Source organism: Ambystoma mexicanum, chromosome 9 (genome assembly GCF_040938575.1).
Source record: "Ambystoma mexicanum isolate Mex_15411 chromosome 9, UKY_AmexF1_1, whole genome shotgun sequence".
Lineage (NCBI taxonomy): Eukaryota > Metazoa > Chordata > Amphibia > Caudata > Ambystomatidae > Ambystoma > Ambystoma mexicanum.
This window is the reverse complement of record NC_090931.1, coordinates 1,392,422,811-1,392,445,985: the sequence shown is the minus strand read 5'-3', so window position 1 is coordinate 1,392,445,985 and position 23,175 is coordinate 1,392,422,811. Positions and strand designations below refer to the sequence as shown.

The 23,175-nt window shown below is 47.3% G+C and overlaps 1 protein-coding gene across 1 annotated transcript in view; it reads left to right on the top strand.

The window, feature by feature from the left end:
- Positions 1 to 23,175, top strand: part of MAP3K2 (mitogen-activated protein kinase kinase kinase 2) — a 1,280,649-nt gene that overhangs the window by 282,342 nt on the left and 975,132 nt on the right. The window contains exon 3 of the mRNA XM_069616795.1: positions 19,555 to 19,673. Coding sequence (XP_069472896.1) covers positions 19,555 to 19,673 — 119 coding nt within the window. The remainder of the gene's footprint in view (positions 1 to 19,554; positions 19,674 to 23,175) is intronic.

Sequence of the window (23,175 nt, the reverse complement as noted above, 5' to 3'; positions counted from 1 at the left end):
GGGTAAACGAGGAGGGGAGTTGGGGGACAGGCAAGAAGCAAAGGTTATGGGGGAGAGGGAAGAAGGGGAAGAATGGAGCTGACAGGGGAAAGGAACAAAGGAAGGATGTGGCAATGGGAACAGCGGGGGGCGGGGGAGGAAGAGTGGCAGCCCCAGATGATACACATTCAAGTGGTTCTCACATAATGTGAGATGCCTTAACTCCTCTCTCAAAAGGGAAAGATTAAGGCAGTTCACTAGGAAACACGCCCCTGACGTATTGACAATTCAGGAGACCCATCTCCAGAGGAAAGACTAGGCACGACTGAAGTTGCAGGGCTACTCCAGTGTCTGTCATGCCTCTAACCCGACGAAGGAATGCAGCGTGGCACTAGCCATTAGGGATGGGTGGACTTTAGGATCAAAAACTCCAGAGCGGACAAGGACGGCCATTATATTGTAGTGAGGGAATATGTAGGGGTCTATGTACACGTTGACTTTAATCTATGCCCCAAATGTGGGACAAGAGGGGTTTCTGAGAGATCTATTTGGAGTACTGGAAGGGTTTGCACAGGGTAGTATGATACTAATGGCCGACTTCAACATGGCATGGTCCTGGGAACTGGATAGGAGTAAAGGGGGGGATTGCACACGGAGGGGCAGTAGCCTCGACCTCGCTCAGGGACAGGTTTGTAGTGCTTGGATTAAGGGATGTATGGAGTTAGGTGCATGGGAATAAGGAAGGCTTTAACTTCTTTTCTAGTGTTCACAGGACAATCCTGCATCTATTACGTCTGGGTCTCAGACCCCCTTCTAGGAGTTGTATGGGTATTGAGGTGGGCCCATTCGCTATAGCAGACTACGAGGTGGTCACAATGGAGTTGCAACTGCCACGGTGTAGACCAGGATTGTGGGGATTGAAGGTGCCGGGGAAGCTTCTACGCGATCCGCCGGTTAGGGGGGGGGGGGTGACTGGAGGAGAAGATCAGAGGTCTTTGCCATCAGTAATGTCTCAGATACGGGGGCGAATATACATTGGAACGCATTCAAAGCCACGACCAGAGAGGTACTTACTGCATTAAAGGCACAAAGGGATAGACAATTGAAGGTCTTGGAGCCCAATTAGAGGCTGACGTCAAGGCAAGCAGGGCAATGTTGTACAGACACATGTTTTCCAAAGCAGTACTTCTGTTTGCATAGTATGTTAATTAAATTGTTTTTTTTAAATGTCCTGGCTGTTGGGATAATTTGTGGATATATTTTCTATCTCTTGGTAGGATTTTAGTACACTTTTTCGGAATCAAGTTGGTCCAAGATTCAGCGAGACAATGTGTTCAGGTTTGCCATGTAACACTGTACTTGTTAAACGGTCTGCAGATTCGTAGCACCCTCATTCTCTATGGGAGAGCATTTTTTTTATACCAAAGCTGTACAATTTTTGTTATAGTGTTTTGTCAGTTGATATATCATCCCATAGGTCTTGAAGCTCTGTTTTCTCAGCTTTGGTGAGATAGGCTGTGAAATACACTGGCGATTTATGACACGATCAAGCTCCCGTGCCCGTTCAACTCATTTCCCACACACACAAGGGGGGGGGGGGACACAACATTACACTATCAACCTCTTTCTTTGAACTTGACAGCATGGCTCCTGAAGTCATAGAATTTGGACATCTAAGTCTACCTCTAAGGTGTATGGACATCCTCAACGAGGTGTGTAAACCAAACGCCAACACTGTTATTTTGACAAGTGGTGAAGATTTGTAATTTGGTGCCAGTCAAAACGAATAAACCCACTAGAATGTACTCCATCACACATTCAATACATGCTACACTTATTAGACTCAGGGTCAGTATTTAACTCAATAAAGGTCCATATAGCGGCTCTATCCGCATACACCACCTCTCAGAGTAGGTTGTCATGGTGGAAGATCCCTGTCATTAAGCATTCATGGAGGAAGTAAAGAGACTCCACTCTCAAATATCTAACCCACCACCAGGCTGCGACCTCAATGTAGTACTTGCATAGCTTATGGCCCACCTTTGAGCCTATGCATGAATCAAGCCTTAAACACCTCACGTACAAGACTGCTTTCTTTGTGGCTATCGCCTCCATAAGGAGAGTCAGTGAAGTGCAAGCTTTGTCAGTGCAAGACCCCTTCTTTGTTAGCCACAAAGACAAATTGGTATTAAGAACACACCGTAGTTTTTCTCCTAAAGTTAATTTCTAAATTCCATGTCAAACAATCCATCGAGCTACTGGCTTTCTTTCAGTACCCAACAAGCTCAGCTGAGAAGAAACTCCATACACTAAATGTAAGTAGGGCGGTCCTTTACTATGTAAACACGACCAAGACTCTAAGGAAGACAGACCAACTGTTTGTCTCGGTAGCACCAGGCAGGGAAGGAGACTGCATTTCCAAAAACGTAATCACCAGGTGATTAGTCAAATGCATACAGCTCTGCTACTCTCTATCAAGCAAAAGGCTGCCTGTTACACCAAGGGCTCACTCAACTAGGGGTACATGAGCTACTTTGGCTTTTATCGCAAACGTCCTGCTGGACGCTATTTGCAAAGCAGCTACATGGAGCTCAATACATACCTTTACATAGCACTACTGCATTGACACACACTCTAAAGCAAATTCTCGGGTGGGACAAGCAGTTCTAAAACATCTATTTGCTGCTGTACCTTCTCACAACCCACCACATTCTCCAAACACTGCTCGCTAATCTATGCATAGCATGTGATCTAAGCAGATTCCACGAGCCTCAGAAGGGATACATTATTCACCATAATCATATTTCTGATGCTTGTATCTGCTTAGATTCACATGCGCCCACCCTTCCTCCCCTCGGAGAGAAGGTGCATGGATGTTTTCTGATCTTTATCTGATACATATCTGCTTTAATACATCTGTACTCAAGCTACACTTCATGCAACCTCATGTCGGAAACAAAACAATCTGAAGGACTTCGACGCTTGAAGGACCATGGGTACAGTAGACGTCACACTAGGGATAGTATTACTGGCACGCCCTGTCGACGTCCCTTTCCGAGTTTTGAAAACAATTGTAATACTACTATACTATGTGAATTTAAGCAGATACAAGCATCAGAAATAAGATTACGGTGAGTAATGTATTATATAATCACAGATGCCTGGTGGGACCATGCAAACGGCAGCACCACAACAGACACAGTAAGTCTGAGCAAAGGTATTAAGGACAAATGTCCACGCATGAGAAAAACACAGTTATGCATTTCGAGTCGCCACTGGGCACTTGTATACAGTAAAAATGTGTGGAGTGTCCCTAGGGGGAGGCAGTTGGTTTCTGACAGAGGATGAGGAGACAGAGACCCTACCTATTGGTGGATTTGTGGTGAGGGCTATGATGGTGGAGGATTTTTGGATGTCGGATGGTAATGTGGCTACAAGGGATTGGAGTGTATGCTGGGAAGTGTGTGGATTAGTGTGCCAGGTGTCGGGCCACATAGTCTAGTGGAGGTGGAGTCTGTACTGTTGGAGGGGGGAGAGGGCGACGGAATGTCCGAGATGTGATTGGATTTCCAGTCGGGAGGGAGGAGTTCATAGATGTGTGCAAGGAGCAGTGCTTACTGTGTGGGCCTTGAGGGCTATTTAGCAGGTTAAGGCACAATTGGGGGATTTAGGGGAGGAGGAGAGGGTGTAGGTGGGAGTTCTTTTTCTATGTTTGGGTGGTATGTAGGTGGAGTTTTTCTAGATAGGAGTGACGCAGGAGGCAAGGTGTCTATTCTTTAGGTATTTTGGGGGAGCTGGGTCATAAGGGTTGGAGGGTGGGCTGAATGGGGGTGGATGCAAGGATTGCATGGAAGGTGCTTAGAGATGCAAAGCAGGGATCTTGATGGTGTGATTATGGTGCTGGTGAGCAGGTGAAGCTAGTGGAGGTGGAGTGGTCAAAAGTGGTGTTGGCCTGGTGGGAGGAAGGGAGGAAGGGAGGGAGGGAGCTGGAAAGACAACCTATCTAAGGGAAGGTGGATGATAGAGGGGTGGGTTGTCTCAGCGAGGGGGGGGTGGGTTGTTGCTTCTCATGAATGCTAGGTTGGGAGGGGGTGGCGACATGTAAGGATGGTGTCTGACTGGGTGATGGGCCTTTCCAGTGCGCCAATTGAAACGTCTGATTTTGGAGCTGTTATCCATAGTGAGAGGTTGTGAGTGTGGAGGTGCTAACTTAGTGTGAGGGTGGGAGTAACTTATTCAGGGTCTTAGGTGGCGGAGGAATGAGGTCAAGGCAGCTTTTCCTTGCTCTGGACGGGTGACCGCAGGAAGCCAGACCCTACAGTGCCTCCAAGAGGCGAAATGAGAGTGCAACATAATATCACAGAGGAGAGATCAGATATGGCAGATTCACGTCGTTAAGATTCCGGGAGGCAAAATGGAAGTGTGGAAAAGTACAACCGTGGCGAGATTCACAGTGCAAAGTTATATTTGGAACACTCTGGGAAGCAAAATGCTAGTGTGGTAAAATATAACCTAGGCAGGATTCAAAGTAACAAACCTAAACTGGGAAAACTCGGGTGGCAGAATGCGAGTGTGGCAAAACACAGCAGTGGTGAGACCAAGGTAGCAAACCTACATTAGGAACACTTTGGGAAGTGAAATGCAAGTGTGGCTAAATATGACAGTGACGAGATTCACAGTAAGGCATCCCTTACCTGGATGTAGTTTTTGGTCGGAACATCATATCTGGCAGGGATAGGGTGTCAGGTGAACAGGCAAACAGGATGGGAGATCCCCCTTATCCTCTGCCCTTCGCCTGGTTGCCAGAGCAGTGCTTAAGAAATGTTGAGGGGGAAAGGAAAAAGGACAGAGGCAAACAAAGGACTAGACAAAAAAAATACAGTGCAATCTAGTAGCAATCAAGATCAAAAATGGATTGGAAATCGCAGTAAAACCAGATGATGGATCGCACCAAACGGGCCCGAAACCTCTTACCAAGTGGTTGTTGTGCAGGATGGCTACAGATTACAAGCAGGAAAGCGGGGGAGATAAGTAAGAGAGGGCTGCAAAAACAAAAGGACACGAACAGCTGACGGCCTCAACCAATGACTATATGGGGATGGAAGGGGAATGAAAAAGGCCAGACACAAAGCACTAGACCACAAAGGCAGTGCACTCTAGGAGCAGTCCAGATCAAAATATTGTTTACATTTGCATGGCTTACTATCTAGCTTAGAATGACAGTTGGACAGCAGGTGGCCCAAGAGGTGCTGCTGCAGTTATTCCGTCTGAGAAGAAAGATTGTGTTACTCTTGTACTGCTTCTTCTGCTGCCCTTTCTGGAAGTACTGCTGGCCCATCTGTTTTAAGCATTTGACACTTTGAAAGAGCCAATACTGGAGAAGATAAAAGGTACTTGTAGGGAACTAAATACTTCGGCAATGTTAGTATTTGTCCTAGTTTTGCATGTGCCTGTCTGTTTTCCTTTGTGTCAGGTGGCGTACACTTAATGCCCCATATTGCTTATTAGATATTTTAGGATGGCCTCCCTGGGGAGGGGCTTATCCACCTCATTGTGAAGTCCAGTGGAACTAGATGCAGTGGATAGTTTACTCCTTTTAATTACTTGCAATTGGCTTTGTAAAATGTACACCAAGTATTCACAGCTTGATGAGGAAGAGGTATTCAAAATATATGGTAGATACCAATGCTAAACAACAATGGCTACATATAAATAACTTTTATTTCCTTGCTGTTTCGCAGACTGAATTAATGTTTTAAGTCTTAAGCTCCTTTTTCTAGGACTTCCATGGCCAGATAAACTGCTTGAGAAAGTGGTTATCAACCAATTCCAGGAGTATGTAGAGAAGGAGTCCCTACTTTATTCCTTTCAATCTGGGTTCAAACCCAATTTTGGAACGGAGACGGCTCTGCTGCCAGTGCAGGATGATTTGCTAGAGGCCACGGAAAGAGGAGAACTCTCATTACTGGTAATGTTTGCGTACTCTGCGACCTTTGACATGGTTGACCATCTGATCCTGCTTAGCCGCCTGAGAGAAATTGGTAATGTCTCTGAACATGCCATGACATGATTCAGTTCATTTCTTTCAGGCCGATGCCAACAGGTTAAAATGTTTTTTTTCCCTCCAACTGTTCATTTGGGCTGTGGAGTACCACAGGGTATCATCACTGCCAACCCTGCTCTTTCATCTTTACCTGCGGCCATTGATGGGCATCCTGAGGAGTCATCGGATTAATTTGAATTGTAATGCCGATGACACCTTGGTGTTCATCAAAATAGGAAATGTTGATGAATCATTCCTCAGGGTCAAATAGTGTCTTGACAAAGTTATTTATTTATTGCATTTATTGACAGCGCCCAAACCCGTAAGTATCACAGCACTGATAGACTTGGAGAATACAAACCAAACATGATATACAAACATTACAGTAAGTGAAGCAGAGAGTCAAGTAGGGCCTAGCGGAGGGACCCCAAAGTCAGATTAGTCATATTTGTCAAACGGCCACATTTTTTGCAGTTTTATGAAAGTGAGATAGGATGCCTGCTCTTGGATATGGAGAGGTAGGGCATTCCACATGGTGGGGGCGATGACCATGAAGCAAGTGGCCATTCTTTTCCAAAGTTAGCCTTTGGATGTCGCAAAGTCAGATGCAACTTAATCCTGATAAGACCGAGGTTGCCCTGTTTGGACTGAAACATCTTCTTGTTGCATGGCAATATCCCCAAGACCCATGTTTTTTGGGGTCTGAATTAAAATTTGCCTCTAAAAATGTTAGTCTTGGGTGTATCTGGCAGGATAACCTTGGCAGCGAAAACCAGGTTAGTGCCAAGGTTGAGGCAGTGTTCTACTCTCTGCGCATGCTACGACATGTTCTGCCATTTGTTTCAGACTATCATACTGTTGCAGTATCCAATTAACATCTGGATTACTATAACAGCCTTCTCGCTAAGCAGTGCCAGAGATTACAAAGGGTACAGAACGCTGATGTAAAATTAGTTTGTCGATTGCCCAAGTCTGCCCCTGTGTCGGCCACTCGCCGGACCTTCCACTGGTTGGCAGTGGAAGATAGAAGTAACTTTAAAGTGGCCTGTCTGATTGCCGCCCCTTCATATCTTGGGGATAAACTTTGTATAAACCGACTAGGACAGTACGTTCTGGGGACCAAATTCTGTTGAAAATTCCTTGATCTTGCTGTGTCACAAGGGGAGACGGAAGGTTTGCCGTCTATGGCTATAAATTGTGGAATGGTATCCTTCAAGAAATTAGAGCCTTGGAATCTAGCCATCAGTTTTGAAAAGCCCTTAAAACCTTTCTTTTTAAATAGAGGGCCAACAGAGCCTGGCCCTTTTGGGGTCCTCCAAAAAGTCTCCTTTTGGAAACCAATGGCCCCTTGTACTGTAGCTGGTTTGCTTTGCATCTTTAAATATCACCTGCGCCTCTATACGATTTAAGTTTGTCCTTGTGCGTGATTATAAATGCTTCAAATTCAAATTTTCAAGAGCAAGATTTTGCTGTGGAATGTAATTTGAAACTTGCCTTACTTGGTTGTGGGACTTGTAGTTTTTTCTGGTGAGCTTAATCTCTCCACTTCAGTATGAAAGAGCATCAGTCTCTCATGCATGCCACTTGTCTGGAACCAGAATGTTTTTATAATCCATTTGAAGATTGTGCTTACTTCTTCGGCTAACTGGCCACAGCAAACTAAGGCTCTCCTTCTAATCTTCTACTAGCGCCAGACTTTAAGAACTACTGTCGCTGATGATTTTGAGAAACTACAATTTAAGGAATCCCTTCTGAGCCTCCACAACTTGGACGTATTTAGCACATGCTGCGATTATAAGAGTGTGCTGGTCAAACTAGCTGTGAGCTCCCGATAAGAGTGTCTTCCGATACTGTTGCACTTATTTGTGCCAATCCCCAACACACATTGGTTATGTAACTTGCTTAAGAGCATACCGTTTTAGCTTAATAAGGAGGCAGATATCAGAACTCTATTTTGGACCATTCAACTAGATTGGTCTCCTACCATAAGGGAGCAGGCATTCAGGGAGGTGCATAAACTGAGCTATGTATAATGACACCTAACGGTGTCAAATGGGACTCTGCATGTACCCCTTTGGTTCTTTTGTGTCTTTAACTAGCCCAAGAATCTTTTACTGATGGAGATATATGGCAACCACTGGGTAATCTTGAATGTTCCTCTTTTGTATTGTGAATGGTAAAAAACGTAGTACCCTATCCCGATTTACCCCCACCCTTGCATCCCCCGCAACCCTTCCCGCTTTCCAAATGGCTGTGTGGATTGGTGCAATACAAAATAAAGTAATATCATGTTATTACATAGCGCTTCTTGACTGATTTCGCCTATTTCTAATTGCCAAAATAACTGGTGTCATGATTACTAGGTTTGTTACTCAATGTATCGACTTAATGAAGCTAAAAGCTTTAGTCTGATTTTCTTGGTTTTTAACCTTTTACCTCAAGTGGCACTCTCATCCCTAAGCTGATCGCTTAACTTGCTGAGCTATTTTAACTTCATTGCTAGTGCAATAACAGTGTTTTGTGCAGCTGATAAATTGCATGACTCCAGTGACCTGCTTATAATTTTAAGAGGGCATGGCATTCTTCGAAAAAGTGCATGGTGTTGTTCACCGTTGTGGGAAAACACCTACTATAGGAGGTCAGACGAGCTTCCTGGTTCTGGACTAGTCGCTGCACCTTGAAAGAAAAGGCACAGTCTCACAATAATTGCCTATTCTCGTATGGATAGCAGCATTTTAGTCTGAAAAAAATATGGCTCAATTAAGCAGCTGCATTATTGTCTTACAGCTTGAATACTTGCATTTTTCATAAATCATTTGTAGAATATTGCTGACTGTTATTGCTACCACACTGATGGCATTCATACCATCTCTGATTCATCCGGATCAAACCGGATTTATCCTTAGCCGCAGCACGCACAATAACATCAGACTGGCAGTCAATGTGGTGGAGAGTGGTAGAAGACAGGGACTCCCATCAACCTTGTTGGTGCTGGAGAACAACAAGGCCTTTGATAGAGTTGACTCGAGTGTTATTCTCTAGAGTTTACAAGTGTTTGTCTTTGAACCTTGCTTTGTGGGAGGTTTAATGGCCTGTTACCAATCCCTCAGGAGCAGAATCTGTATTAATGGGCTGTGCTCTCAATGTATCTCCATTACCAGAGGAACGTGGCAGGGCTGCCCGCTATCTTCCCTGATCTTTACCTTGTTGATGGAGGCCTTGGCGAGCCGCATACAGGCCAATCCATGTATTCAAGGTATCCCTGTGGCCGGTATTGAGCATAAAACATCCCTCTATGGCGATGACGTCTTTCTAATGATGTCGCACACTTTGTTGACACTCTGCCCCTTAAAGTCAGAACTCGGTTTGTTGGAACGCCTCTCGGGCGTTTCTATGAATTACGACCAGTCCAAAGGACTGCATTTCTGGGGGTTACCGGATAACATGGCCGGGATCCAGCAGGAGTTCCCATTGCATTGGGAAAACGACAACCTTGACTACTTGTGCGTCAAGTTGACCCTGTCCTTTTCCAGATTGTATTGGGCCAATTTTCTGGCCCTCTTTAAATCCTTCATTGATAATCTAGTACACTGTGAAAATCGTGAGATCTGGATTGGTCGGATCACGGTAGTGAAGATTAATATTCTTCATAAGCTTCTCTATTACACACTTGGGCTCCCGGTCTCGGTACTCCGTTCTTCCCTCCAGGTCTTGCATCAGAAAATTATGTAGTTTGTTTGGGCCAATCGTTGGCCCTGTGTTCGTAGGCAGGCCCTACATTTGAATACATTTAATGGAGGTCTGGGGCTATCCGTTCTTCAGGACTAGGTTATAGTGGCCAAAGTTTTGCGTGTTATGGCCTTACGAGCGTGATCAGGCCCTCTGGGTGGATGTCGAGCAATTGGCTACTAAGCATCCCATTTTGACACTCCCTCACCTTGGTGGAGCTTACAGAAGTGGCAGGGGCAGTGTCATGATTCCTGCCCCTCATGTTCCCAGCCCTCCAAGATGTCAGGCTGGAGCCAGGCCACGATCACCTACATGGCCCTCAAGGGCCTCTCCATCCCTCCAAAGACCCACTTGGAGTCAGACTTGGAGCTTGTGGCACCAGACTCTCTCCCATAGGATAGCATTGGGCTTGTAGTGCATTGATGGGGACAAGATGGATGCCCCCACATATTTCGGTTCCCAGAAATGCATGTGCAGTCTAGTCTTTTGGGTGTGGTTCAGCACAGAGACACCTGGGATACCCAGAGACTATTTAAGCCACGCCCAGGCTGAGAAACATGCTTTGTGTTTTCTGCACCAGCAGCGTGACACTCACCGTGTTCGGATCGGTCTCCAGTAGGCCTGCATCTATCTTTTGCGCTCAGCTCCTGCAAGAACAAGAACAGAGTTAGGAACAGCCTTACCTTGCGGCGCTTCTGCTCATCATTCATCGCTCCTGTTCTGCGGGCATCTTCGGCGGTGTCATTCCCATCCTGGCACGCCGCTTCCTAAGGAAAAGAGAAAACAGAAAAAAGGCATTAGTAAGCCTTCTGCAAATCTTCGCTTATTTTTAAATACTGTACGAGCTTCAAACGCTTACTGAATCCCGGCCGCTCTGGGGGAACACTGTCTCCGGAACATCTCATCCATCGGCAAGAGGGAAAAGACACTCCAGGTTAGCGTGGAAACCTCTAGAGGCGCCTCATACCGCGCTTACTCACCGCATTTGTTCTTCAACCGGCATCCACGCTGAAATCATTTCGCCACCTAAAAGACACAGAAAAATAACTCAGTTCAATACAAATACGAAAGGGGTGCATCGCGCATCGCGCTCTCTCACCGGCCATCATCTAAGGAAGGAAAGGAACGAAGTTAGAGAACTGTTCAAAAGACTCATTATACTTACCTGTCGGACTCTTGCCAGTGAAGTAACTAGGCAGCAACGAGGCTGCATCCATCAACGCGCCCCTGTGCTGAAAGCAGGACGGAGAGCACACTATCCAAGAAAACAAGGCCCAGTCTGCAGTCGAATAGTCTCCAGGGAAGGGTTCGAAGTCGTAAAAGGTCAGAACAGGCTGAGTGACGTCCCCGTAGATACCAGGTGAGCGTTACAGGCAGATCACTGACCTCTACTCTGGTCTCACTGGTGTATTGGGATGAAGCGCTTAAACTGTGGAAGGTTCTGCCTGACCATGGCTCCCTGTCACTGATTTTTAGAAACGCGTGCTTTTCTCCTGGGCTCGCTGTGCAGACCTTTGCACGTGACGTAGATGTCACCTGCAACACTTAAGCCAGCTCTATCATGAGGCTACTCCTCTCAAATTTGAGGACAGCAACGAGTTGTTTGACGTCTCTGAGGCAGAGTGTTTCAGATATTGTCAACTCACACACTGGACTGCTAATCCCAAGACTCTAGAGGCTGGGACCTGCTCGCTCACTGCCTTGAAACTTACTATGCAGGAGGGGCTCCCCCCAAAAAGAGAATCTATAGACTATTGGACAGATCGGATCCGGCTGCCCCGCTTTTCTTTATGATTGGAGGAAGACCTGGGTTGCTCTATTACGGATGTGATCTAGGACAAGATATGGGTGAGTTCTGCTATTGCATCCTGATGTGACTAATGAGGAGAATACATACAAAATCCTATACCGGTGGTAGGTATCCAAAACGTCTTAACAAAATGAATCCCTCTATTTCTCCACCCCCCGCCCCCCTTCCGGAGGAATTGTGGTCAAAGGGGTGCCTTTTTGCCCCTCTGGTGGACTTGTTTAAAGGCCTGGCATTTCTGAAGGGAGGTGCTGGGTTTCATTAAGGCTATAACTGGTTCTCTGTTACTTATGGAAACCTTGACGATTCTGCTAGACGTGCCGGGGGAATCAGTTTACCTATGAGGGGCTCTATGGCTCTGCTAATTACTCATTTGTTGCTGTCTGCTTGTATTGTTCTGGCCAAAAGCTGGAAGATGATGGAGGGTCCAGAGGTCGAAGTTAGGTGGGGATAAGGTTGGGGAGATAGCTACGGCAGAAAAGGTTTGCGCCATTTCCCTGCTGTCCATGAATAAGCATGTTGCGACCTGGCTTCCCCTTCATGAGTTCAGTGAGAGATTTCTGTGATAGACCTCCTTTGTGCTCATCTTTCATGTACCCCGTCCATCCGTTGGGCTGGTTGTAGTTTTTTTTGATTTTTTTTTAAACCTTTAAGGAAAAAAATGAATGTTTATGACTGCGTAGGGGCGTGGCTAGGCAGCCATGGAATAGGCTGTGGTTTCCGTGAGCTCCGTGATCCGGCGAACTGATCCGACGGATTAATAGATATTTCTTTCACTGAAATGCAACTTCAAGCATTGGAGAAGGCGTGTGAATGCACTGAGCAGAACGTGTGCAGGCTGACATCGTGTCCCGAGCTCTGGAATGGGCGAATCGATACATTGTATGCTGTGGCCAGCCGCAACATGAACATTAAGATGGGGGTGGTTGAGAACAAAGGACTCCCAAGACGTACATCCTGGTAATGAAGAAGCTGCCCCAGCCGATGACTACAGCTGCGGATTAAACTGTTTTGACTCATAATTAGAGGCAGCGCGGATCGGGCGGCCGTGAAAACAAGGCCTTAGCTCATGCAGCTGGAGCGCCGGTCAATAACCGGGAGCCCACCGACAGTGTGGGCGAGCTGGGACCGTAATGCACGGCACCCGTAGCAGCGGTTGAGGGGGGGATTGTGAGGGCGAGCGAGGATCAGCTGGGCCCTGCAGCACAGAGAGCCGCTGCAGCGGTTGAATACACCCTGTGTCCCGCGAAGCGGGTTGGAAACGTTAGAGGTGGGCGCTGCCTGCTTTGAACAGAAGCTCCGTGGAGCCGATTTGCACATCGGGGGCTGTCCTCGTAGAGAACGACAATGCACTGGCCTGCGACCGCTCACCGAAATATGCGCAGGTCGGAGGAGGCACGGCTCACATAAATCACAAGTGAAGGCTGTGCGGTGAAAACAAGGGGCCCCCGCTGGTGCGGCTGGAGCCCCGGTCATATGCACCGAGCGTGTGGGCGAGCTGGACTCCGCCTGCGGAGTGTGACGGGACCGCAGTGCACGGCATCCTTATAAACATCAAAGGAGGATTGTGTGTGCATCGGGGGTGCTGGAGGCGTGAGGAGCAGCTGGACCCTGCAGCACGAAGAGCCGCTGCAGCTGTGAATACACGCTGTGACCCGCGGAGCGGGTCGGAAACGTTTGAGGCGGGCGCTGCCTGCCTTGAACAAAAGCTCTGTAGAGCTGATCTGCATACCGGGGGCTGTCCCGGAGGACATGATACTGAACTGGCCCGCGACCACTCACCGACATATGTGCAAGTCGGAGGAGATACAGGGTGCATAATAGTGGACTGGGATTGTGTACAGTCCCAAGTGGATCCAGCGGTACGATTGAGGGAGAACGAACTGGCAGGCTGCATATGACCTGTACAATTGAGCACTATTGTACCCTTTGATGTCAGACCGGGTGGCTACAAGGGATGAACTAATGGCCAGTTGATAAGCGTGCTTACTATAAGCCTCAGAGGTGCATTTAGTCTCTGCCTGCATTACATGTGCCAACAAGAATTGTATATGTAAAATAAACGTGGGAGGACACAATCCACCTAGAAGCTATTGCACGCATCATAGCACAAGCATGCTGGAAGATAGCTACCCCAACGACTTAAGGATCTAGAAGTGTCCCAGCAACAACACATAGCACCTTCCTTCTTGCGTGTTTGAATTTGACTATGTCGGCGAAGGGGTTTTAGGACCAAGACCAAACAACCCATAATGGAGGTTTGTGCAAAAGCGCAGAGGACCCCTACAACACTGGCGCAGAGCACGATCGCGACTCCTGCCGAGGAGGACCCAGACGGAGATAAACATCAGATCCTGGCAGCCATAACAGAGATGAGCACCTAATGGGGCTCAATGATGGCAGACTTGCAGACAGCCCTAGAGAACAAAATTGATGCGGTAGGGACTGAGCTAACCCTGTTACGACAAGACGTTAGAGCGCTGGCGGAGAGAACGTGTGGGCTGGAAAGCGCAGTGAAGACCAATACTGAAGTCAGCACTGCGGTTCACATGTAAAACAGCAAGTTGCTAATCTTGAAAACCGAGTGGAGGAGGCGGAAGGAAGGGCGAGAAGAAACATACGGGTGGTAGGCCTGCCGGAGGGGGAGGAGGGCCAGGACCCCACGAACTATGTGGAGAACATGATCCTCCAGGAAATAGGAGCAGGCAAGCTCTCACAGGGGTTCATGGTGGATCGAGCGCATCTCGCCCTAACAAGAAAAGCATGACCTGGGGCCCCGCCGAGACCGATCATTGCGAGGATCTTGAACTACAAAGACAGAGAGAAGATCCTGGAATATTTCCGCAAGGGCGGTACAATAGAGAAAGCATCCGCCAACATCACGGCGTACCCGGACTACACGATGCTGGTGCAGAGGTATAGCTATGTGGCTGTCAAAAGGAGGCTGCATGCAGCTGGCATAAAGTATATGCTCCTGTACCCGGCGAAACTGAAGGTGTTGCACAAGAGCAGGTCGTTTTTCTTTGACACACCGGGGGACGCGGGGTCCTGGCTGGACCTCCAGGGTTGCCCAGAACAAGGGGCAGATCGAGATCGTCAGGAAAATGACAACTGAAGAGCCTATGTCCTGAACATTGTGGGGGTAAATGGGAGGGGGTCCTTTTTCGGGAGGAATGGCGAGTCCGGATGGACGTTGTTTAACCTTTGGGACTTGTGCTCCGCACGGACCTGAATATAGTGGATAAAATCCTGGTAGAAGCTGCATAGTGTTAACATGAAGCGTAAAAATTGAAATTAGGAGTAACGGCACGGTAGCAGCCCACCCCTGAGAACTGGTAGTTGAGTGGCCACTAGGGCGACTTTACCCTACTGAGCCCTGAGCACAGGCTTGTGCGAGACAGGGCTAGTTGGGGGGATGCCTGAGATCCAGGGATGGAGCTGGGCAACAGTTGGCGGGGCGGGGGGGGGGTTTTGTTGGGGAAGGGGTGAGGAGGAGGGAGTTTGGTGTGTATGTAGTAGTTGGGAGTTTTAGTTTGTATATGACTCTACATAGAAGAGCCGGATGGATGAATCTGTATTGCGTGGGCGGGAGGGATCGGCTAGAGGTTAGGAGGATCTTTAACGAGCCATGGGTGGGCTGAAAGTAATTACGTGGAATGTCAGGGGACTTAGTTATTTGAAAAGGAATAAGGTCATGCTGTATCTGCGAAGGCAAAAGATAGATATTGCACCGTTGCAGGAGATACACCTGACACGAGAAAAGATGGAGACGGTGGTAAAAAAATGGAAAGGGGTTGTGGTGGGCTTGTCATATTCTGCTTATGCTAGAGGAGTACTTACCTGGGTGGCGCCGCATGTCCCGTTCCAGTTGTTGCAAGAAGTGGTGGAGAAGGACGGGCGGTTGGTCATATTGAGGGGGCTGGTTGAGAATAAAGAGATAAATATCGTAAATACATATGCCCCCACCAAAACACGGCAACATATTTTAGAACTCTGTGCACCAACCTTAGTAAGTGTGTGGGTAGTGCGGTGATCTGGGGCGGGGACTTTAACTGTGTGATGAACCCCAAGGTAGATAGATCGGATGCTAAAATTGACAGACCTGCCCCAGCGGCTAAAGCACTGCTGACACTGTTGGACGACTTTGGTCTGGCAGATGTGTGGAGAACAAAATTCCCCCAAGAGAGGCAATATTCGCACTACTCCGCCCCGCAACAGCTATACACGAGGCTGGACTGTTTTTGCCACATCGGATGTAATTACTGAGATTACCCAGATAGAATATAAGGCGAGGGTCCTTTCGGATCACTTGCCACTGGTTCTCGGATGGCAATACTGCCCCCCGAGGGCACGGATTCCGACGTGGCGACTTCGAGCAGAGGCGCTTAAGGACCCAGTTTTTAGAGAGGACATAAGGGAAGAGATCCTTAACTATTTTGAGGTGAACACGGGTAGCGTGGACTCTGCAAGCACGCTATGGGAAGCCTTCAAGGTAGTGATGCAGTGGGTTGCCATAGCTAAATCAAAGAGTCTGCAAGGCGGGATCCTGGCTGACCTACAAAGAACAAAAGGAGAACTGGAAAGAGCATTAAAGGGTGGAAGCGTGGATATGGAGCTTGCACTTAAACTGCCGCAGGAGTGTGTGGAGCACTTGGAAAGGCTCTGCAACCTCAACTATAAAAAATACATAGAGAGGCAGCATGCGGGTGGGGATAAAATGGGACGCCTCTTAGCATGGCTATATAAAAGCGAAACTCCCAGAAACTCCCAGAACCCCTATCAGAACGATAACGAGAGAAGATGGGGAGGTAGTGGACACCCAGGAAGGAGTAAACAAGGAGTTTGCGGATTATTATAAGACGCTATATGGGAAGGAGGGCTGCAGCCGAAAGGAGATAACGGAATCATTGGAAGATATAGGACTACCTAAGATAAGTGGGGAAGAGAAGGAGGAGCTAGATGCACCGATCACTCTGGAGGAGCTAGAAGAAGTGGTGAGACAGTTGCCTACTAGCAAGACCCCGGGGGCAGATGGGTTCCCGAGTGAATTTTATAAAGTATATAGAGAGGAAGTGCTCCCTCCAATGTTAGAAATGCTCAATGAAGCGTATGAGAGAGGACGGTTGCCGGAGTCGCTCAGATAGGCGATTATAATACTGCTTCCCAAACCTAACAAACCAGGGCACAGCTGTGGCTCATACAGGCCTTTGTCGATGCTAAACCAGGATAGCAAAATATTGACGTCTGTCCTGGCAAACAGATTGCGACGAATAATTAGCAAATTGATACACCCTGACCAGAGGGGATATGTCCCAAATAGAAACCTAACCCATAATCATAGGCGACTCCAACGAGTGATAGAATGGGTTAGTAAGAATGATGGAGAAATGGCGATTGTGTCTTTGGACGCGGTAAAAGCTTTCGACTCGGTCAAATGGCCGTGGCTGCTGGCGGCCCTGGAGGGATATGGGATAGGGCCCGGTTATATTCGGTGGGTGAAGATGTTGTATAGTGAGCCGCTAGCTAGAGTACAGACGGGATCAGTGATATCCGAAAAGTAGCAAGTAGAGGCACCAGGCAGGGGTGCCCCTGGTCCCCGATGCTTTACATTCTAGCCCTGGAGCCTCTAGCAATATACCTCAGGCAACAATATGATACAATAGGTATTGAGGTAGGGGGGAACGACACTTGATATCCTTATATGCGGATGACTTGTTACTATACTTGAGGTACCCGGAAGAAAATCTCCAGTATATCTTGGAAAGTGATGGAGAGGTACGTGAGGCTGTCCGGGATAGCGGTTAATCCACAGAAATCCAGCATTTTTCCGCTGAGCAGCTATGCGAGGACCCCTGTGAGACGGTTACCGGTGCTACAAATACCGTGGACGGTCAGCTCTTTCCGATACCTTGGGGTGGATGTGTACCACATGGTAGAAGAGGAGCATAGGCACAACACTGAGGTAGCTATTGTGAAAATCAAGAAATGTATGAACTTCTGGGTGAAGTTGCCCCTAGCAATGATGGGACGCGATGCAATGCTGAAGATGGTGGTCCTTCCTAGGCTCCTACATTACTTTAGTAGTAATCCGTATGAAGTTTTTTGCTAAACTGAATAGTATGTGTAGGGACTTCCTGTGGCAAGGTACTCGAAACAGTGGCGTTATGGAAGCTGCAGAACTTTTATGAAAAAGGGGGGATCAAACTGCCTAATTTTGAGGTTTATTATGTGGCGAGTCAGCTACAATATGTGGCCAAATGGCTCTCAGACGAAACGACCCCTGTACTAAGGTTGTTTGGGGATGATTGTGCCCCATTCCACTTGAAAGAAATGATCTGGCTGCCTGAGTCAGAAATGAGGGCGCTCGAAAATGATGATGCTTGGGTGGAAAATGTGGCGTAGAGCGTGCCGGATGATGGAAAATCCATTCCCGTGCTCCCAGCAGTTGCCGCTGGTCGCACTGGTAGGGGACGTTGGGCAACTGAGGGCGATCATTAGGACCCACTGGGAATCGGTGGGGTTGGTGACGTTAGGGGATATATGGCAAGAGGGAACCATTAAGGATTTCGGAGTGCTTGGGGAAGAAACGGGGCTACATACGGGCCAATATATTACATATCATAGAATGGTACGGAGAATTCGGAACATGTGGCCTGAAACTGTATTGGAGGAAGAACCAAATGCTATCATAGGGGCAATATATGACACATCTGAAGGGGGGGCATGAGATCTCTAGACTGCATGAGATGGTGATGCATAAGGTTGGGAAGGAGCTGACGCAGTTAAGATTAGACTGGGAAGCGGAGGTGGGAGCCCCGATAGAAGATGGGATGTGGGAACGTGCCCTAGGATACCACAAGAAGGTGTCTAGGAATGCAAGATTAAAACAAATACAATTGTATGTGACACACAGAGCATACCTCTGAGGATATCTAGGTTTGCAAAGGCTGGTCGAAAGGCATGTCCCAAATGCGACGAGGAAAAGGCTGACATGACACATGTTTTGGTCATGCCAAGTAATTGGGTGTTTCTGGGGTGAAGTGGCACAGAAACTAGCGGAAAAGGGGGTTACGATCATCATAGACACAGCCTGGGCCTGCTTGCTGGAAGGGTTCTCCAGATCACGGAAACTTAAACATGTTGGAAAGCTGAAAGACTTAGCATACGTGCTTGCAAAAAGAATTGCCATGGGATGGAAAACGTGTCACAAGCCACGAATAGAGGTGTGGTGGAGGGAATTGCAGAAGTGGGCGGAGGCCGAAACGATAGTGTGGCAAGAAGCGAGTAGCGCAGGGGGGGGGGGGAGGAAGAGGTGGGAAACCTGATGGCATGGAAATCATTAATAGCAGAATGATTTGGTACGATACAAGACCTGACAGAATCCACGGGGAGCGATACCCCGCCACGGGCGGCGAATACAGAGTGCGAGGTATAAATAGGCTCATAAGGGGGAGGGATGGGGGGAGCAGTGAACATGATTATGTAATGAACAATTGAACTATTGTACAATGCACTGCGTGTTTGGTTTGTATTGTTTGGTTGAAAATTAATAAAACCTGTTAATGTTTTTTTTATTTTTTTTATTTTAATGACTGCGTAAAGTATGTTCTTTTTTTGGGCGTTACATATGTGTTGGTTGAGTGCAAGATTGATCGTTGATGATCTAAAATGTGACCTTGCTGTGTAAAGTGGTTGGGAGAAAGGGCAGTGGGTAAATGATATTATACATGAGAATTGCATCACCTTTTTGTTGAATGGAAGTGTAGGTAGCAGTGTTCATTTAGTCTCTTGTGATGTAGGTATCTTCAAGGTGTTTCTTTTTTAACAAGGGCTGAATGTGTGGAAAAGCATTACACCAATTGAGCGTGATCAGAAAGCTGTGCAGGGTAACACGAATTTGAATGTTATGCTACTGTGGTCCTTACCTGCTTTGTCTTTGATTAGTAAAGGTCAGATTGCTCTCTTCGTTCCTCATTGAGTTTTTTTTTCTCAACAGATGAGCAGCAAGCTTTAAACTCGATCTTCCAGGACCTGGCAGTCCTTCATAAGGCCAGCCGCCCTGCCATGTCCTTGCAGGAAACGGGCAAGCCAAAATCCTCTTCTCCCAAGAAACAGGTAATCTAGTTACAATTCAGTGTGCTATTGTGGAATGTGAGATGAGGCTCCCTGTATCTTGGTGTGCAATCTAGTCAATGGACATAGTCCTAACATGACTACTTTACTACGCTTGTGGCCCCCCGCCCCCTTTCACAAGGTCATGCCACTTGCTCATGTTTTATATATTTATTGATCTACTGAACAGTTTTTTCTGTGAACCAGTGTCTATAATTTTTTGCATACAAAGGGGCACTTGGTAAACTTTCGCTGGGTCTGAAATTAAGATTCGATGAGGAAGAGCTAAATCCATCTCCTGGATGTCTGGCATGAACCAGTAGGCAGGAGCTACCAACGGGGAACCAGGAGCTAGTACACAGCACACTGCAAACCTAACTTCCACATGCAATGCACACTTTTAACTTTTTGCCCATTATGTGTAATCCATTATGGTTAAATTGTTCGCAATTCGTCTTTGTTTACAATCTAAAACACTAAAAGATAATGTCACTTAAGCATATTTGGAAGGCACCAGTTGGCCTGGGGAGCCAAAAGTAGCTCTTAACTTGTTTTAGGTGAACGAGGCTCTCCTAGGGTAGAAGCAGTAGTTGGCTCAAAAGCAATTTCGAACCCCGCCTTAGGTAATTATTAGGGGATAATGTGACAAATTTAATTTCTTTGTGATTTCATTTATGTGAACAACGTTCAAATTACCAAATTAACTAATGTTTCGCCAAGCTTTCTTTTTTATTCCTTTTCAATGGCCCTCATGTTCCAGCCAGAGCAACGAACGTTCGTAAAAAGCAATAGTGATGACAAGTGTTTTTGAGCTAGAGTTTCTTCGTACTGAAGGATTTCAGTGCCCATTTTATACAGTGCAGAACATTTAGTTCTATTTAATTTGTGCCACTAGACAAAGAGCTTCCTATAGAGCCTACGTGATATAGACGTCATACAACCTGGCAAATTATGGTAATTTGAGCATTGGCTGGTGGTTTGTTCGTTTTGCTTTTTGTCTAAATTGGAGGGGCATAACACCTTTCCCATGAAATCACGTGTGATCAAGAGAGCCCCAACCAACAAAGGGGGTGAGTGATTATTCCCATCCCCGCCCGCCAGCAACTTTTTCAAATGATGGGTTAAATTGGTACATTTTACACCACACCTTATTTAAAACGCCACACAGTTTACCAACCGTTTTGCGCATGTGAGCATTTTCCAATGTGATTTCTTGATGTCTTTTCCCACAATATATGTTAGTATTCTGCCAGTGCAAATAATAATTTTTGGCTAGCTATCACCAAACATGCCCATGATGGCAACAACGGTATAGGTCAGCATTCCCACGTAAGGACATGCCACTTTGCTTTCGCTAAAATGCTGGTAATGTATCTTTAAGAAAAGGTTTCCATGCTGGCTGCACCATTATAGGCCAGTATCCCCACTTAAGGACACTCCTCTTGCTGGCTTAGTCCAGAATGCCCGAAAAACTGCTATGCCCACTGTAAGAAAACCTGTCCATACTGGCTGTCCCAGTTTAGGCCAGCCATTTCAGAACTAAAATGTTAAAATGTTATATATGTGTAAGAAAACCTCTCGTGTCCTACGAGAATATGCCACAGTATTTGCCAATTGTATTACTGCCGGTTTTGGCACCACTAATCGGTCATCCACGCCAGACCCCGACTTTCATTCTCTCATTTGTGCTTTCATTCAGTGACTAGCGTCTTCACTTGTGCATTCATTCACTTACGCTTTCACCTCCCCCTCTTATCCCCACTGTGCCGAACCATATACACTCTATGCATGCTTTCACATACCCAACATACTCTTAGGCATACATACACATTAACAAATGCACAAGCGCTTGCAAATAGGTTTTTAAAAATGAATTGCTTACCCACTCGTCAGCCATATCTAGGCTCCCCCTCATGCTGCTGTTCTAGAAGGCCCGCCCGGTGCACCTTTCAGGCAGGAAGCAGGGTGAAATGTCAATCGAATGCCTTCCTCGGTCCTGGTTTCAGGTATGAGAGAAGCAACTGATGCCCCAGGCCCTCCTAATTCGTGGGGAGGTGCAAGACTGCCATACACATTTTAGAGAGCGCCAGTCCTTAACCAGTATGATCCAATGGGCCATGCAAAGCCGGGGAAGCAAGCCACTCCCCTTGGCTTGCTTGGCTCATTGGGCATGTGCATTGGGGTAATCTGTCTAAGCTTTTCTGCAACACAGCCAGACCAGAACTGTTCACCTGATGCAGCTGAGGTTTTAGCTTGGATGGTTTCGGATTGTCTATAAAGGGTGCCTGTTTGACACACCTTTTCCCATTATGAACAATAAACCCCTTCAATTGAGTGTTATTTATGTAAGGTTTCACCTCTTTCTTGTAGGATGGCATGACCCGCAGCTATCCAGATCTTTACCCGGTTTTGGGACCAATATCATTTTTGCTTCCTCCATAGTAGGGAAGATACGACCAGGTTGTATAAAAGAATTTTCTGATGCTTGTTAATCGGCTTAGAATCGCATGCTGTGCATATGGTCCGACATCCAGTGGTAACCGCGGAATATTGCATCTCGTCTTTCGGGGACCGAAAGGGGACGTCGGCATAGGCGTGTCTGTAACACTATCGTGACGTGTAGTGTACCCAAAATCCCTTACGAGCCGAGGTCCCTCGGATTGTTTTTTTCTGCCCAGATAACTGGTCGCCCTATAGCGGATCTCTTACAGAAGAGACATTGTTTATCTTATACCGACTTGTCGGTTATTCCCCGTTAAGTCACTTCGATCACATGGACATCTTCGACAAAGACTGCAGGGGATTAGTCTATGTCGGTGGATTTCGGCACCGAAGATCCGACAGCTGGACTTTCCACGTGGTAGGGCCCTCTTGCCGACCTTTACAGTATGGAGAGTGAGGTTGGGGTGGCCATATTTTCGGTATGTCTTTCCTCCTTTCCCCTCTTTACCCTTTCAGTCTGATCATCTTCCCCTTTGGCTATGCAAAGGACTCCTTTTAGGTTCTGCCCTAAGTGTAGGGTCCGATATCCTTGGAAGGACAAACACAGGGCGTGCAACGCCCGTCTCCCCTTAGATCATGATGAAAAGCGGTGTGCGGCCTGCAAACTTCTTCGGCCTAAGACCCTTACGGAGCGCCGTGTAAAGCAGTGGGCCGCGTATGGTATGTTGCGGGTGGATCCCCCTTTCCCCACCGCCACACCCGCGGAGAGTGACGGGGGCACCTCAGATGACCAAGCATCCGTTGCGGATGTAATAGACCTTGAGGCGGACATTTCTAGGTCCTCCACGCCTGTCCCCGACCCTTAAGGCCAGACTCCGGTCTCACTTCAAGGACAAGACCCGGCGACAGGGGCGTACAAACGCATCCCACTAAACATACAACCCCTACACCGGTTTTGGCATCATCGAAAAAGGTGAAGGCGCCAGCAGGGCCATTGAAAATTTCGGCGGTTTCCTGGGATCGTGTAGATCCAAAGCCTTCCCCGCATCCGCAGCAGCGTCTT